Source organism: Episyrphus balteatus, chromosome 2, assembly GCF_945859705.1.
Source record: "Episyrphus balteatus chromosome 2, idEpiBalt1.1, whole genome shotgun sequence".
Classification (NCBI taxonomy): Eukaryota; Metazoa; Arthropoda; class Insecta; order Diptera; family Syrphidae; genus Episyrphus; species Episyrphus balteatus.
The window spans coordinates 70,261,908-70,279,403 of NC_079135.1; the positions used below are offsets into that span (position 1 = coordinate 70,261,908).

At 31.7% G+C, this 17,496-nt stretch overlaps 3 protein-coding genes across 3 annotated transcripts; 2 read left to right on the forward strand and 1 right to left on the reverse strand.

Moving 5' to 3' along the window:
- The first annotated feature begins 1,312 nt into the window (after positions 1–1,312).
- Positions 1,313–3,411, forward strand: LOC129911525 (glucose dehydrogenase [FAD, quinone]-like). Its single transcript, XM_055989347.1, has 2 exons — positions 1,313–1,756; positions 1,814–3,411. Exons 1-2 carry the CDS (start codon positions 1,469–1,471, stop codon positions 3,374–3,376), a joined length of 1,851 nt encoding a protein of 616 aa, XP_055845322.1. The 5' UTR covers positions 1,313–1,468; the 3' UTR covers positions 3,377–3,411.
- Positions 3,412–8,011: 4,600 nt separating this feature from the next.
- On the reverse strand, positions 8,012–9,935 carry LOC129911527 (glucose dehydrogenase [FAD, quinone]-like). Its single transcript, XM_055989349.1, has 2 exons — positions 9,751–9,935; positions 8,012–9,694 (listed from the first exon to the last, which is right to left on the reverse strand). The coding sequence occupies exons 1-2, from the start codon at positions 9,799–9,801 to the stop codon at positions 8,132–8,134; spliced, it is 1,614 nt and encodes a 537-aa protein (XP_055845324.1). The 5' UTR covers positions 9,802–9,935; the 3' UTR covers positions 8,012–8,131.
- A 5,238-nt stretch (positions 9,936–15,173) lies between these two features.
- LOC129909511 (glucose dehydrogenase [FAD, quinone]-like) lies at positions 15,174–17,308 on the forward strand. The gene is made up of 2 exons (XM_055986586.1): positions 15,174–15,689; positions 15,746–17,308. The coding sequence occupies exons 1-2, from the start codon at positions 15,408–15,410 to the stop codon at positions 17,306–17,308; spliced, it is 1,845 nt and encodes a 614-aa protein (XP_055842561.1). The 5' UTR covers positions 15,174–15,407.
- Positions 17,309–17,496: the final 188 nt, after the last annotated feature.

Sequence of the window (17,496 nt, forward strand, 5' to 3'; positions counted from 1 at the left end):
CCATATCATTTCAAGGTATTTTTTTAACGCTGATTCCAACAAAACCCACAAACAAATCAATATGACCATCCCTGAAAAGTAATGTACCTTATTCATGTTGATCTGACACAAATATCTGAAGAGTAGTTTTTCAATTTTTTCAAATCTGCACCTTATCTTCAAACCAAGAAAATTAGGACTTGCGGACATGAGATTTTTTTTTAGATTTTTGAGGGTAGTTAAAGAATATTCAAACAAAGATTAAAATGAAAAAATTAGCCTATAAGCACTTATTCCTACGATGAACAAGAATCTTCTTTAGTGCCTAAAATTTGTCCCTCCATCAAAAAATACCATTATTTCGTAGGTATATATATTTTTTGTAATGGATTGTCTTGATTTTTAATAATGATGGATTCTAAAATCTTCATGCAAAATTTGGTTCATCTACCATAACTTTTAAGGGTTTTTCGGCAGTAAATTTTGCAACTGTTATAATAATATGAGTTGACAGATGAAAAACAGGTATAACTTTTTCCAGAGACGTCAGATTGTCTTGATTTTAGATTTTTTGGAATCAGCATTAAAAAATACCTTGAAATAATGTATCATAGGTGTATATAATAACATAGCCTATTTTTGCTAATTTTGAAAATCTCCATTTCGCGATTTGACCTTGAAATCGCGACAAGCGGACATGAGATTTTTCTAGACTTTTGAGATATGTTATGGAATGGCAAAAGGAAGATATTGAGCAAAAAAAATTTCTACTAACATTCATTCCGAGATTTACCCCTTTTTTCTCCTTATTTGACTGTATTAATACAAAAAATAAAGTTTTAAGTCCCAGTTTTTTTGCTAATCCGACACGACTTAATTTTCAAGTTTAGTTAGATCTTAATATTAAATGTACTATTTCCGATTATACGTATTATACGATTAATAAATAAGTAATCCTAGTCAATATTTGATCTCAGCAACATTAATAAATCAATGATAAATTTGTACAATTCACGGTCTAATTACGTCACCGGAAGTGTTTACTTAAAGTTATTGGCGAAAAAATGTAAAAAATTCTTTCCCTATCGCAGCTCTACACCCAAAAAAAAAAGTTGCTATATCATCTTCCACACTTCTACTTAATGGCTGTGTCTAATCAGTAATCAGTCATGACTTTAAAAAACAAGATTTTCAAGACTGATGACTGATTGTTTTTTTTTTAACAAATAAGGAAGAAAAATGTATTGTTTTTTTTTATTATTTTCATAATTTGAATTTCACAAATTAATTTAATCACTTCCATTTCCATTGATAAATAAAAATACTAGCTTATGGTTCTGGTCATAGTTTCGGTTTATCAACAATTTGTCAACAGATATTCGATAAGGATTAGATAATAAAAACATAAATTCAAATGAAAACGACTATAAATCCTCATTAGTTCCATCAGTGAGTATTGGACTATCCCTGCAGACACAAGTTTAATACAATGTCGGAAATAACTGGTCATTGCGCACATCAAAGTTTAGGCATTGGAAACACTTTAGTGTCAACCCTTTTGCACACTCTTCTCGCTGCTCAATGTGCAGTATCTCCACCAGATCTCTGGCCAAAAGACTTCGGTCCAACTTACATACAAAACGGTTTGGACACATACGATTTTGTGGTTATTGGAGCTGGAACTGCAGGTTCTGTGGTAGCAAGTCGACTAAGTGAGAATCCAAAATGGAAAGTTTTGGTATTGGAAGCTGGTGGAGATCCCCCAGTTGAAACAGAGGTACGGGATTGATACAAGAAATTAAGGAGTTTCAATGACATTTTTTTTTGTTTATAGATCCCTGGTATATTTTTTACTGTTCAACACTCAAAATTCAATTGGAATTATTACACCGAACCGGATGGCAAAAGCTGCTTAGGTTATAATAATCAAACATGTTACTGGCCCAGAGGAAAAATGATTGGTGGAACTGGAGCTATCAATGCCATGTTGCATGTTCGAGGAATAAGTCAAGATTACGATAACTGGGAGCGCAGTGGGAATCCTAATTGGGCCTGGAAAGATGTTCTTCCAGTTTTTGAAAAATCTCAACAGAACAATGAATCTGAGTCAAACGGTTCTGCTTGTGTTAAAGATTTCGATGTACAATATCCAGAAATTCGAGAAATGTTGTTTAGTGGAGCTGAAGAACTGGGTCTACATAAAATTGACATTACAAAGGAATATATTGGATATGCTACAATAAAGGGAAACATTGATAATGGTGTTCGAGCGAGTACTGGTAAAAGTTATTTGGCAAAATCCAAGCATAGACCAAACCTTCATGTAATAAAAAATGCCATAGTTACGAAGATTAATTTTGATAAGAAGGGTCAAGAGGTAACAGGAGTAACTTTTGTCTACAACGATCAACAACAACTATCAGTAAATATTGCTAAAGAGGTTATTGTATCAGCTGGTGCATTAGACTCTCCGAAAATTCTAATGCTCTCCGGAATAGGTCCCGAAGAACACCTCGAAAGTATTGGTGTTCCTGTTTTAAGTAATTTAAGAGTCGGTGATAACCTTCAAGATCATTTGATGACTCCATTATTCTTCAAAATAGATGAAAGTAAAATCAAAGCTGAGTCATTGAGAGATCAACTCGATGCAACTTATTCATACCTTCTTAATCAAACAGGGTCTTTGGCTGGTATTGGAACTGTTGCCGTTACTGGATTTTTGAATTCCAAGGAGGATTCTTCCAGTCCATTTCCTGATATTTTATTTCATAATATGTTTTTGCAGCGTGGAACCCCAGCATTTGAAACATGGGTTAAAGCTACTGGGTTAAACGATGAAATAGCACAAAGTATTCACGAAATACACAAAGATAGCCACTTGCTTATGGTTTTGGTGAAACTTCTTAGACCAAAATCAATTGGAAATGTTCGTTTGCATAGTTCTGATCCAAAAGATCCTCCGAAAATGTTTGCAAATTACTTGGACGATCCTGAGGACGTTGATACTTTCTTGAGAGGAATCAAATTCCAAATGAAATTAGAAGAAACAGCTGCATTTAAGGAACAAAATGCTAAAATTGCTCAAATGAATTTACCAGAATGTGATAAATTTCCGTTTAAAAGTGACAACTATTGGAAGTGTTATATGAAATATATGTCAAATACAGTTTACCATATGTCAGGAACTGTTAAAATGGGTCCCGATACAGATTCGAGTGCTGTGTTAGACTGGCGATTGAGAGTCAAGGGTATTAAGGGGCTGAGAGTTGCTGATACCAGTATTATGCCGAACATTGTTAGTGGAAATCCAAATGCTCCAGCTATTATGATTGGGGAAAGAGCTGCTGAATTCATAGCTGAAGATTGGAATAAACTAAATACACATACTGAGTTGTAGATTAAAGCAAATTGATAACAAATCAATAATTAACTAACGTTGGTATATTTGTTGAATAGATAAATGTTATGTTCCTGTAACGTGCTAAATAATGTATCAGCAGTAAAAAAAAAACATGATAAGGAAAACGATTTTTTCCAAAATATTCGATCAGATAAAATATTGATTACAATGTTTTGAATGATAAGAAAAATGAAAAATTAAAATAATTATCAACAATTCAATTGGATAAAATCTTTTATTTCGAAATATGTTGTACAAAAATCGACTAACGGAAATCATAAAAATAAAAGTTTTAATCGGTCTTTTTTATGATTTAAGATTTTTTTTTATTATTGAACAGTGCTTTCAGTCACGATATTGATCAGCATAGAAATGTATGTTCTTTACAGTCCCCTCAAATTGGTAGGTTTGTTTGATTTTTTTTTCTCGCTGAGTGTGTAATAAGGAAGCTCTGATGTAAACGGATTCCATGGGTTTTGCTCTTAACTTAATGACAAATAGGACATGAACGAGTTCTATTCACTTTGGGTTGGGTTCGATATCCCGATTTTTATATTCCCGTTTTTTTAAATCCCGCTTTTAAAATTTCGTTTTTCATAATCCCGCTTTATATAATCCCGCTTTTAAAAATCCCGGTTTTTGTAATCCCGTTTCGAAATAATCCCGTTATTTATTTTAAAAAATCGCGCGATTTTTTTTAAATAAAACAACTAGTTTTGATTGTAATATCGGAATAATAAAACAAGAGAGATTTTTCTAAAAGCATTTAATTAAATTCTTTAACAAAAAATATAATATATACAAAAAATAAGAAAAAGTAAGGAATGTAATATTAAAAATAAATCAATTAACAAACTAAAATTTTTTTAAAATTGCAGAAGAACAATCAAATCGTGATAATCCCATAGATTTATAACAACATAAAATGATCACAACACCTTAAATTCAGTACACACCAAACATTCAAACGAAATTTCGACTTATATTTGGATGCATTTCAACAATTTTGATATTTTAATAAATGAAATTTCTTTTGTTTGATACCTAATTGATTTCTTTTTAATATTACATTCCTTACTTTTTCTTATTTTTTTTTTTATATATTATATTTTTTGTTAAAGAATTTAATTAAATGCTTTTAGAAAAATTTCTCTTGTTTTATTATCCCGATATTACAATCAAAACTAGTTGTTTTATTTTAAAAAAATAGCGCGATTTTATAAAATAAAACAACTAGTTTTGATTGCAAAATCGGGATAGTAAAAAACGGGATTATTAAAATCGGGATTAAAAGAAACGGGATTACAAAAACCGGGATTTTTAAAAGCGGGATTATGAAAAACGAAATTTTATGACATTTGTATTTACATTCGGATGCAAACGACGGAAAAGAGGTAAAACTTCAAAAATATGCCCATTGCTCAACGGCGTATACAGGGGGGGGGGGGGGGTCACGGGGTCATGCCCCCCCCCCCCCCCCCCCCCCTCCCAAGAACTCAAAACTTAAACAAGAAATTGTTGTGTTCTACTTAATTCTTTTGAGTACGATGATTTTCAAAATGTCGAAGTTTTAGAACAAGAACGAAAATGAAAAGTCAAAAAATTTGTTGGTATTCAACCGAATATTTTTGCCATATCTGGGGATGTGGTCATATTTTTAGCGAACGCTATGCTGGATTAGGATTATTTTAATTCGTTCGATAATATAAGGCATTGATAGGCTACAAGTTAAGCTGTGCTGTAGAGCTTTGTATGGATTTAAAATCCAAATAATTTTTTTAATTTTGACTAAACCGAGAATAGATAAGAATATAGGCAACCTCTTCTAAAGGCAAATTAAATATTTAAGCAAGCTTAGGTCACTTAAAATAATCTCGAAAATCGATTTAAGAAAAACTAATAAATATAACTGAATATGTTTTATATTTTAAACCGCTGATAAACACCTGAAAGCTGATTAAATCAGAGCCGAATATTATGAAATCCTTCGTAAGTGATCTAAAGCATTTCTTTAATTAGTAATGCCGTTTGAAATTTCGAAAAAATATCTAAACTACACTCTGTCCGATAAATATTGGCAGTACAGGCCTTATGGGAGAGCTTTTTCAAAAACAATGGGACCTAACGATTGCTAAAAAGCAATTTACGAAAAATATGCCCCTGAAACACACAGAACGCCACAGACGTGCCATGGCATTGTTGTTGTTATTTCTTTATTAAGCGAAGTACACCCTCCTATGACCGATCTGCCTCACGATCTGTGGCAGAATGAAACTCAATCATAAAAGCTGTTTATTAAAAGTATTCACAATACATAAGAGTTACCATTGGTAAACTTCCTTCATAAACTACTCCTTTTTCTATTATTTTTCTGAAAGAGCTTTCAGGATTAATGCTTTTTTCAAGCTTTTTGAACGAAAAAAAGCATATGTGTTGTCGTGGTGTTGGTGGCTATTTGATTTTTCTTTTGTGTATGTAGGAAAACAGTTAATGTCAACATTTTAACATGCATTTTAAGATTTCAACAGGCAAAATTTTGTACCCATGCGTGGGGTCGGCCTGCGTCTTAACCCTCTACTGCATGAATTAATATTAGCGGACGAAAAAATTAAAAAATGCTTTACATGGGTTCTTTGGGTTGTTTCAAAACGGTTTTCATTAAAAAAATTTGTTTAAATTAATTTGTTTAAAAAATTTGTTTATAAGCCAAATTTGGCTTCGTGTGCATTAAGGGGTAAGAAAAGTTACTAATTTTATTTGTTCAGATTATGTAAAGAATACAATTTAAATTATCAAAAGATAAATATTTATCATTTAAAAACAAAATAAAGTAAAATAAATACATTGCATTACAAAAGGTTAAGAATTAATTCAAATTTGGCTCATTTTAAGCCATAGAACCGAGAAAAGCTATTTGTTTTTGCCGTTATATACATTTTTTCTGGTTCACATTCTTTTCACTGTCGAAGTAAGTCTTGCTCAAACATTTTCACCCACTCCCAGATCTTACAAAAGCTAAAAGGTAATACAATGATTGAAAAATATTATAGGTGAGCACCCCTCCCCCTAAAATTTTTGTGGTTACGCCGCTGAAAATGGGGTTAACATGAGAAAAATGTCTCTAAAAGCGAAGGGGTTCCATTTCTGAAGTAAAACATAGCATCCAAGCAAAATAATAATGTAAAGGAACAAAATTTTCCAAAAAAAAATTTTACAAATTGTGTAGATTTACAACCCCTTAATGCATACGAAGCCAAATATGGCTTCCGTACTTTTTGCCCTCCCAAGACCAGGCCAATAATTTTTTTTCATTCAAAATTGGTTCATATCATACACAATTAGACAATCCATCAAAAGTAAATTTTTAATTCCACTTTACTTACCAAACAAACGCAGTAATTAACACTTAAAGTATGAATATATTCTACACTTTCGATTTCAATGCACACGACTGATCGACTCACCTGTGATCATAAAATACACCTTTATTTTGGGCAAGACACACGAAAAAACTATCTCTATGGGTGCTCAGAAACACAAAGAAGGGGATTGTATTGAATCTTTAACATTTTTTTGTGACAGAGAAGAGAAAAGTGCATACAAACAGACAAAACCATATTTGGCTTCGTATGCAGTAGAGGGTTAAATGAGTGAATTTTTTATTTGTTATTTTGGTGTTAAACGAAAAATTTATTTTTTTTTCGTTTTTGTGAAATTTTACTGACAAAATGGTAACGCTGGTACCTTTTCGAAACATTTTTTTTTTGATAATACGGCATCGCTAAGTGAGCTTTTTTATGTGATAGACATATCCAGAAGGCGTGAAGCAAAGTGAGATGCAAATACCCTACCTTCCCTGTACTGCCAATTTTTATCGGACAGAGTATAGCATAATTTTGTTTAATATTTTCTGTTAAGCCAAAAATATTTTTTTGTCCTTACTATTTTGACAGAGGTACTTGAATCCTGTATCGTCTTAAAAGAAAAAAAAATCAAAATTTAAAAAAAAAATGTATTTTCAAATGCAATTTTTTTTTTTTGCAAAACCTTGCGATTCGTTTGCCTGAGGTTAGGAAGACAATTAATTCGAAAGTTATCAGTGTTATTAAACTAAAAAGATTTTATTTAAACTTGTAAAATAAGTCTGGACTATCGGAAAACAATGCAGAGTTGTTTAAAGGCAAATTATTCAATCGAAGTACTTGTACATTACACTGTATTTTAAGGACAGGATGGTCTTAATTGGTGAAGATTTAAGGCTAAACAAATAAAAGCAAACGAATCACACAACGTTTTTGTTTGGTTATTCTTAGAACTCTTCGGAACTGTTCGATTCGAAATGCAAAACAAACAAATTTTAATATTTTTAATATTTTTAATTTAAATAGCACATTTTCAAGTTTATGCCTACTACCAAAACTTTTGTAAAAAAAAAATTGGCATGACCCCCCCCCAAGAAGAAAACCTGTATACGCCCCTGCCATTGCTATCATTTCAAAAGCAAGGAGCAAGTTAATCGTATGAACAGCAAAGATACAAAATCGTTTTTTCTTGCTCTCTATCCGTAGAACAACAACATAACTCAAATTTCATATAAAAATTATTTAATGTCTGAAGACACACAAACTCAAATAGTTTATCATTGTCTTTAACTTTAAAACAACAATATTTTTTTTATTTTATCTTCCATCAAAATTATTTACATATTAAAAAACATAAAAACTCATGATCAGTCAATATTTCTAACATTATCTACAATTCAGTATGTTCACTCAATATCTTCCAATCTTCAGCAACGAACTCAGCAGCTCTTTCGGCAATCATCATAGTTGGAGCATTTGTATTTCCACTAACAATATTTGGCATAATACTGGCATCAGCAACTCTTAATCCCTTAACACCTTTGACTCTCAATCTCCAGTCTAAAACAGCAGTAGAATCTGTATCAGGACCCATTTTAACAGTTCCTGCCATATGATAAACTGTATTTGACATATATTTCATATAACACTTCCAATAGTTGTCACTTTTAAACAAAAATTTATCGCATTCAGGTAAATTAATCTGTATAAGTTTTGCATTTTGTTCCTTAAACGCAACTGTTTCTTCCATATTCATTTGGAATTTTATACCTCTCAGAAGTGTATCCACATCATCAGGATGATCCAAGTAATTTGCAAACATTTTCGGAGGATCTTTTGGATCCGAACTTTGTAAACGAATATTTCCAATCGATTTGGGTCTCAAAAGCTTAACAAACACCAATAGTATGTGACCGTCTTGATGTTCTTTTAGAATACTCTCAGCTATTTCATCTTCTACCTCTAGAACTCGAAGGTAAATTTCTAATGCTGAAGTCCCACGTTGATTAAACAAGTTGTGAAATAAAATATCAGGATATAAACTGGAAGAATTTTCGTTAGAATTCAAAAAACCAGTAACGGGAACAGTTCCAACACCAGCTAACGGTCCTGTTTGATTAAGAAGGTACGTGTAAGTTGCATCGAGTTGATCTCTCAATGTCTCGGCTTTGATTTTACTTTCATCTACTTTGAAGAACAATGGAGTCATCAAGTGATCTTGAAGATTATCACCGACTCTTAAATTTTTTACAACAGGAATACCAATGCTATTCAGATGCTTTTCCGGACCTATTCCAGAGAGCATTAGAATTTTCGGAGAGTCTATAGCACCAGCAGAGAGAATGACCTCATTTCCGATGTTAACTGATAGTTCTTGCTGATCGTTGTACACAAAAGTCACTCCAGTTACTTGTTCCCCCTTCTTATCAAAATTAATCTTCGTAACTTTGGCATGCTTAATTACATGAAGATTTGGTCTATCTTTGGCTTTTGCCAAAAAACTTTTACCAGTACTTCCTCGAGTGCCTTTATTAATGCTTCCCTTTATCGTAGTATATCCAATATTTTCTTTATTTACATCAATTCTAGGCAGACCCAGTTCTTCAGCTCCTCTAAACAACATTTCTCGAAGTTCAGGATAATGAACATCGAAATCATTGACACAGGCTGAACCTTTTGAATCCGAGCCATTGCTCTGAAGAGATTTTTCAAAAGCTTGTAAAACTTCTTTCCAACCCCAATTTGGATTTCCACTTCGTTCCCAATTATCGTAGTCTTCACTTAAACCGCGAACATACAACATAGCGTTAATAGCTCCACTGCCACCAATCATTTTCCCTCTTGGCCAGTAACAGACTTGATTCTTATAACCCAAACAGCTTTTACCATCCGGTTCAGTGTAATAATCCCAAGTATACTTTGAATGTTGAATCGCAAAAAATACAGCAGGTATCTATAAGAAATATATTTTTGATAAATATTTGTCCAAACTTTTAACTTGTCTCTTACCATTGATTCAACTGGTGGATCACCACCAGCTTCCAAACTAAGACTTTCCATTTTGGATTCTCACTTAGTCGACTTGCTACCACAGAACCTGCAGTTCCAGCTCCAATAACTACAAAGTCATAAGTGTCCAAACCTTTTTCAATGTAAGTTGGACCATAGTCTTTTGGCCAGAGATCAGGTGGTGATATTGCACATTGAGCAGCGAGAAGAGTGTGCAGAAGAGTTGATACCAAAGTGTTCCCAAGGCCTAAACTTTGCTGTACACAATGTCCAAATTCTGACATCGTTTCCACTTGTGTTTTTGCGGATGACTGAATTACAAATGAATTAACAAGTATTAGAGGCCTTTTTTAAAATTTTCATTCTAATTTTAGTCTTATCTGTACACATGCACCTTCTTATCAAATGGCAGTAAACAAGTTGTTTACAGCGGCTACCAAAAAATATTTGACCTTTGGAAAATGTGAAGTGTATTTTAGGTGTTTCTTTTGTACCAAATGGTGGGCACGCGAGTACGATAAGCTTGGAGCTAAAAATTGATATCGGTATTTTGTATAGGAGAGGGTATTCTGTCTTCCCCATTTGGGCGGGAGGTGCCTCTACAGAAAAAAAAAAAATAAAAAACAGAAAAGATTTGCTTTTTCTTGCGAATATTTTTTCTGAACACTGTCAGACTTTCGATTTAAGTGTGTTTTGTTTACACTTTATGGTACACACTTATGGAGTTTATTGCAAGCTTTAATTGAGAGGCATGTTGATCAATAAACCTAAATAACGACGCAATCGTGAAAACTTTATCAACAACTCCGGCGAACGAGTCACATGAATGTGAGTGATGAATTAAAATGCAATTATTACACTGGTCTGCAAAATTTAACTTCTTTTTTCTCCTTCAAATAATTTTTTGATATTATGAAAGATTAGACTTTCCTGAATCTAAATCTGGTTTCAGAAAAATTCTATCAGGTACCATTTTTGTAAAAATGATTTTTGAAAAATGTGGGTAGTTTCTAAAAAATCAACCTTTTAGATTTATTTGAACTTGTGCAAAATTAAAACTATTTGTAGCATTGAGCTCAAATTTGGAGGACTTATTCCTCGTAATATGGCCTGTCGATTGACTTCAAATATGTCCTTGTACATTAGGTAATGTTTACTTTTTAGTAAATCCAACATGAACAAAAACACCTTAATTATAGAAAATGTAAAATACCAACGCCCATTATATTTAAAAAGTCAAATATGTAAAGAAAACCATAATAAAATACATTAAACAAAATTTTTACGTGTTTTGTAATTTGTTTCTCCTAGAAACAAAAGTATACTTTTCTTATAGTTTTTGATAGGCTGAGAATCCGAAGTCAAAAAAATTCTATCACGTGAGGATTTTAAGATATTCGCATTATCACAAAATCAAGTTTTTTCTTAGAAAATCTCAATAAAAACTACTATATCTCACGAACCAGAGCTGACCTAAATTTTTTGAGTTCGGATTCAAAATCAGCACACTAAAGTCCATTAGAAAAGTATACTTTTGTTCTAGGGAGAAAGATATATTAATTTTTAGAGGTCAGTTTTTTTTTATGATAAGATATGCCAAACCTACTAAACTTACTTAAATTAAGATATCTCGGAGAAGAAAAGAGATATTGAGAAGATTGAAACTGAATTTGAAAGAAAAAATTAGTTCTTTTATAAACCGTAACAATTTTAATTGAAAAATATTACATTATGCCAAAATATTTCTTCGAAAACAGCAAAAAAATGGGTTTTTGAGATTTTCTAACGGGAATATCTAAAAAACGTGACGTGCTAGATCAATTCTGACTTCGGAATCAGCATACAAAAATCCTTTAGAAAAGTATAATTTTATTTAAAGGGGGATTTCCTTGCAGACCAGTGTTATTTAAATGATAGAGTAGTGGAATATAACATCATTATAACTTGCGTACCTATACCTACCATTGTACCGGTATTGAATGCAACTTGTTTGGTGTGAAAAAAACTAGTGTAAAAACATCATAGTGGAAGTTGAAGTTCCAGTTCAAACTTAAGTATAGTTGCACTTGCTCATTGAAGTTGAAATTTAGTTCCTACAATTGTATTAGCAGTATTCTACATCTTTTAATTGCGATAAAGGGGCTAATAGAGCAAGTTAAGACATTACAATCAGAAGTACCTAACATAACGTTGATAGAGAAAAATAAGATACTGAATAATATTCATGATTCTAGATAATAATCTTCTATGAGCATAATAATGTTAAATAGGTTTTATGGGGAGGAGGTGGCGAGTCTGAGTTGTATACAGAGGATACGTTCAAAAGCAGGAATTAAGAAAAAAGCATATTTTTTTGGAGATATGTAAAGGAAATCTTTCTAAAAAAAAAATGTTCTACATTACTAAAAAGTCTCCACTAAAATTTCGATTCTAGAAATATTGTATTTAAAAATATTTTATCAGAGCGTGTTTTCCCTGCGCACATACAAGGTGATTCAGAAGGAATGTGCCAAAAAGCTAGAACGTGTAGGTTGGGCCGAAAGAAGAAAAAAATCCTTTGGGAGGGGATTGACTTAATTAATTTTCAAAATCAAAATTAAAAAAAAAATTTCGAACAAATTTTTTTTTTCAAAATTTCATGTAATTAAATACTAATTTAGCTTTTAAAACTCGATGCTCTTATTTGTTTTTAATAAAAAAATAGAAAACTTTAGGTATGCAAAAACATCTTGGCGATTTCGAGAAATCATACTTTTTTGTAAAAATAAACTCTTTATTTTTTGTGTTACGTGGCTGGAATTGTTGGTAATATTAATTATTAATTATAATTAATATTTCTCCTTTTATTTTTGAAACATTCAGGGTTGTATGAAGATACAATAAAGTGATAAGTTATTGGATTAACCCTGAATTAATCCCTTATTTTTTCATTAATAACCCCTGAAAACTAACCTGTGAATTTTTCGTTATGTGTTTGCGACGACGACGACCGCCCATGAGAGTACAAACCCTTGCGGCAGGGGGTAGTGTCCGGATTAAAAAATATTTTAATAGTTTATCTTGGTATGTGGGCTAATTTTCGAAGCTGGTTCCTACCATAAACAAAAAATACCAAGACTGGAAACTCGGCGGTCAACTGACGTTTGCCTACAAGCTGCGAGGTATGGTGAATGTCGTGAACCTATCGTTGTGTTCGTGTCCGCTGTGTGGTGAATGTCGTGAATCTATAAATGTGTGCGTGTTAACGTCATTTACCAACGTGGTGGCTTTCACATATATTCACAGACAGCACTGTACACAAAAGGGTTTTGCGGGGAAAGACGTACGAAATTTTCCAGTCTTGGTATTTTTTGTTTATGGTTCCTACCAACTAAAACAGTTTTGCTTCTGTCATGATGTAGAGAAGCTTCTTGTCATGATTAATTTACTCGTGTAAAATTCCTATAAAATTTCAAACAGCTCAAATGGCGAATTTTTGCATTGAAATAATTGATTTAATCAAAGACTTTGGCAAATAATTTTACTTTCAACAATAAGGGCTATTGAATAAAGAAAAAATAACTTTATATTTAAATGCTGAGCTTAAAAAAAAAATTAGTTAATTTTTTTTTTCAAAACTTCTATGAAAAAAGTTCTTTGAAAATGAAATACTTTTTAATTTTTTTCATAAATTGTAATACATATTGACATTTTTTTTATAATTTCAAAAAATAGTAAATGTTTACTAAAAAATTGGAAAAATAAATGCATTTTATGTTACGAAAAAGTTTTAAAGATCATGTTAAAATTTTTTCAATAATTTTTTTTTTCAAAAACGACGTTTGAAAAAAAAGATCATCAAAAAGCTGTTCGGCCGGGTTCGCTAATATTGTCATTTTTTGAGCCTTAGTTACTCTACTAAAGTTGCTAACTTTTAAATAAACAAAAAAAAAAAAAACAATTTCTTTGAACGGTTGATTCCTGATTAAATCGTTAACCACTTAACCGATTTCAAATAAATTTTTTGGAATAGAAGGGTATATATAAGAAATCACAATATAAAAGTTTTCAAAAACCACATTTTTGAATTTTTTGAAAACCGGTCGATGAAGATTTGTTATTATGTGTGGGTTATTTTTTTTAATAACACTGTGCAAATCGAAATCTTGGACAAGTGCGCTGTTGACTGTTTCCCCCTATTTCGGACCTGAGAAATCGATTGGTATCATTAGTTTTTCGATTCGAACAAAATTTTTTCGGAAGTTTTTTCAATAATTTAAAGCATTTTGCCCGATTTAAAGTAATTTTTCTTGTTTATATTGCTATTTTTTCTGCTCAAAAGTTATTTTCTACTAGCATAAACTCCTGGCTTTGTGAAAATGTATATCTTAGTAACGAATGTGTTGCCGTTGTTTTTTAATACATTTTTTTTTACATTTGAAGCCGATTTGTGAGAAAATTGCTTCTACCGCCTAAACGATATAATCTCATAATTCACTCCAGCAAAATTTTTTCTGTAAATAATCTAAATAATCCTTAACCATCATTTTATTTATGAAATTAAAAAAAAAAAGTTTTGAAAAATAATGTACATATTTTTAGTTTAAAAAACAAAACAGCAACACCGGAAATTTTTAACACATATAGATTTTAAAGTATTTTTTATTACCGACAAAATTATCTGTAATTTGCTTAAGTTACTCCACTAAAACATAATAAACAACAATGCAAAAAAATCCAAATTTTTTGAATTTTTTCAACAAAAACTTGCTAAATTGTTAAATAAATTGCATAAAATTGTTTATTTGTTTTATGCTGGTAGTAAATAACGTTTGAGTCGAATAAATAGCAATAAAAACAAGAAAAATGACTTTAAACCAAGCAAAATGCTTAAAGTTATTGAAAAAACTTCCGAAAAAAATTTTGTTCGAAGTCATACCGATAAATCGAAAAACTAATGATGCCAATCGATTTCTAAGATCCGAAATATGGGGGAACAGTAAACAGCGCACTTGTCTGAAAATTTTGAAACGCTTGAAACGTAATTAAAAAAAAAATTAATTTGGAAAAAAAATAGATAGGTAGTAGATCTTTTTTTAATTTTTTTATTTGTTTGTCATCTTTTTGGAAAATTGTTCCGGGATGAAATGACCCCCCTCATAGGATTTTTTTTCGGTCTTAAAATTTTATAATGACATCACTGTCAACAATTATTTTCAATACTTAAATTGTAGCTATTATCTAAATAAATTTGTCCACGTAAGAACCTAATTACACGACACTTAATTGATTTAAGGCTAAATTATATCCAATCAATGAACAAAATTACGTTAATTAACATATTTAACTAATAAAGGTCAGTTCTTCACCTTTATTATTTAAATAAATATTAATTAAATATATTAATCAGTTCGATAGCACAGTATCAAAAATTAAGGTGAAAAGAAATATTACTCCACAAGAAAAATATATTTTTGTTTTCTAATGTCCGTAAATTAAGATTCATAGATTACACATAGTTGAATATGTACGTGTATTGGACGTGTTAGTTTATCCTTGAACGAAGACTGCGTATATTATACTTTATAAACTAATTTAAAAAAAATATAAATAAAAGTAACTACAAATGAATCTAAAATCAATTTAATATTTAGACAGTCCGTAAGACAGATTTTCAAATGATGTCTAATAATTGCATGCAACAAAACTTAGACTTTGGAAACCCTTTAGTGTCAACTCTTCTGCACAATTTACTTGCTGCTCAATGTGCTATCTCGGCCCCAGACATTTGGCCAAAAGACTATGGTCCAACTTACATTGAAAAAGGTGTGGACACTTATGATTTTGTAGTTATTGGAGCTGGAACTGCAGGTTCTGTGGTCGCAAGTCGACTTAGTGAGAATCCAAAATGGAAAGTATTGGTATTGGAAGCTGGTGGAGATCCGCCAATTGAATCAGAGGTAAACAGCAAAATAACTATAACTTTGACATTTATATTAATTTTTTTTAACTGCAGGTCCCTAGTTTATTTTTTTCTGTTCAACACACAAACCACACTTGGAATTATTACACTGAACCAGATGGTAAAAGTTGTTTGGGATATAACAATCAAGTCTGCTACTGGCCAAGGGGCAAAATGATTGGTGGCAGTGGAGCTATCAACGCCATGCTGTATGTTCGAGGATTAAGTCAAGACTACGATAATTGGGAGCGAGACGGAAATCCACATTGGGGTTGGAAAGATGTTCTACCAGTTTTTGAAAAGTCACTTCAGAGCAATGATTCTGAGTTAAAGGGTTCAGCCTGTGTCAATGATTTCGATGTACAGTTTACAGAAATTCGAGAAATGTTGTTTAGTGGAGCTCAAGAATTGGGACTACCTAAAATTGATATTGGCAAAGCAAATATAGGATATGCTACGATAAAGGGAACCATTCGCAACGGTATTCGAGGAAGTACTGGCAAAAGTTATCTAGCAAAAGCAAAAGATAGACCAAATCTTCATGTGATTAAGAATGCTATAGTTAAGAAGATTAATTTCGATGATCAGGGAAAGCAAGTCACTGGGGTAACATTTGTGTACAATGATCAACAAGAACTATCAGTAAAGATTGATAAAGAAATTATTTTATCGGCTGGAGCTATAGATTCTCCAAAGATTCTTATGCTCTCCGGAATTGGACCAGCAGAACATCTCGAAAATATTGGTGTGCCAGTTTTAAGGAATTTAAGAGTTGGTGATAATCTTCAGGACCACTTGATGACTCCTTTGTTCTTCAAATTAGATGAAAGTAAAATTAAATCAGCAACATTGAGAGACCAATTTGATGCAACTTATTCCTATCTTATCAACCAAACAGGGTCTTTGGCTTCTACAGGTATTGGTGCTATTACTGGTTTCTTAAATGCCAATAATAAATCTAATAGCCCATATCCTGATATTTTATTTCATCATAGATTTATGCGTCGTGGAACTTTGGGATTAGAAACTTGGCTTCAAGCTACTGGGGTTAAAAATAGCATAGCTGAAAGTATTCGTGAAATTCACAAAGATTTCCACTTACTTTTGACTTTTGTTAAGCTTCTTAGACCGAAGTCTAAAGGCAGAATTCGTTTAAATAGTTCTCATCCAAAAGATTCACCAAAAATGTATGCCAATTACTTAGACAACCCTGAGGATGCCGAAACACTTCTGAGAGGAATAAAATTCCAAATGAAATTGGAAGAAACGGCAGCGTTCAAGGAACAAAATGCCAAAATTATACAGATTGATTTACCTGAATGCGATGAATTTCCATTTAAAAGTGACAACTATTGGAATTGTTATATGAAATATATGTCAAATACAGTTTATCATATGGCTGGAACTGTTAAAATGGGTCCAGACAAAGATTCAAGTGCTGTTTTGGACTGGCGATTGAGAGTGAAAAGTGTTAAGGGATTAAGAGTTGCTGATACTAGTATTATGCCGAATATTGTAAGTGGAAATACAAATGCTCCAACTATTATGATTGGAGAGAGAGCAGCTGAGTTCATAAGTGAAGATTGGAAAGTAATGAATGTTCATAATGAGCTCTAAAATTTATTAAAATTCAAGTAAAATTATAAAATCAAGATTTGGTTCCAAGTTTGTAGGTCTGTTAAAAAGCATTTTCCTAAAATACAAAGTTTGAAAAACGCTTGAAATATATGTATATGGTATTGTCAGTTGCCACCACATGCGAGATTTAAAAAAAATCACAAAAAGGAAAAAAAAAACTTTTAAAA

Excerpts from the sequence above, each read along its gene's own strand:
- LOC129911525 (XM_055989347.1), top strand. The coding sequence starts at position 1,469 with ATGTCGGAAATAACTGGTCATTGCGCACATCAAAGTTTAGGCATTGGA. Across the intron at positions 1,757-1,813 it reads ATCCCCCAGTTGAAACAGAG|ATCCCTGGTATATTTTTTAC; the intron begins GTACGGGATTGA and ends TTTTGTTTATAG.
- LOC129911527 (XM_055989349.1), bottom strand. The coding sequence starts at position 9,801 with ATGGAAAGTCTTAGTTTGGAAGCTGGTGGTGATCCACCAGTTGAATCA. Across the intron at positions 9,695-9,750 it reads ATCCACCAGTTGAATCAATG|ATACCTGCTGTATTTTTTGC; the intron begins GTAAGAGACAAG and ends TATTTCTTATAG.
- LOC129909511 (XM_055986586.1), top strand. The coding sequence starts at position 15,408 with ATGATGTCTAATAATTGCATGCAACAAAACTTAGACTTTGGAAACCCT. Across the intron at positions 15,690-15,745 it reads ATCCGCCAATTGAATCAGAG|GTCCCTAGTTTATTTTTTTC; the intron begins GTAAACAGCAAA and ends TTTTAACTGCAG.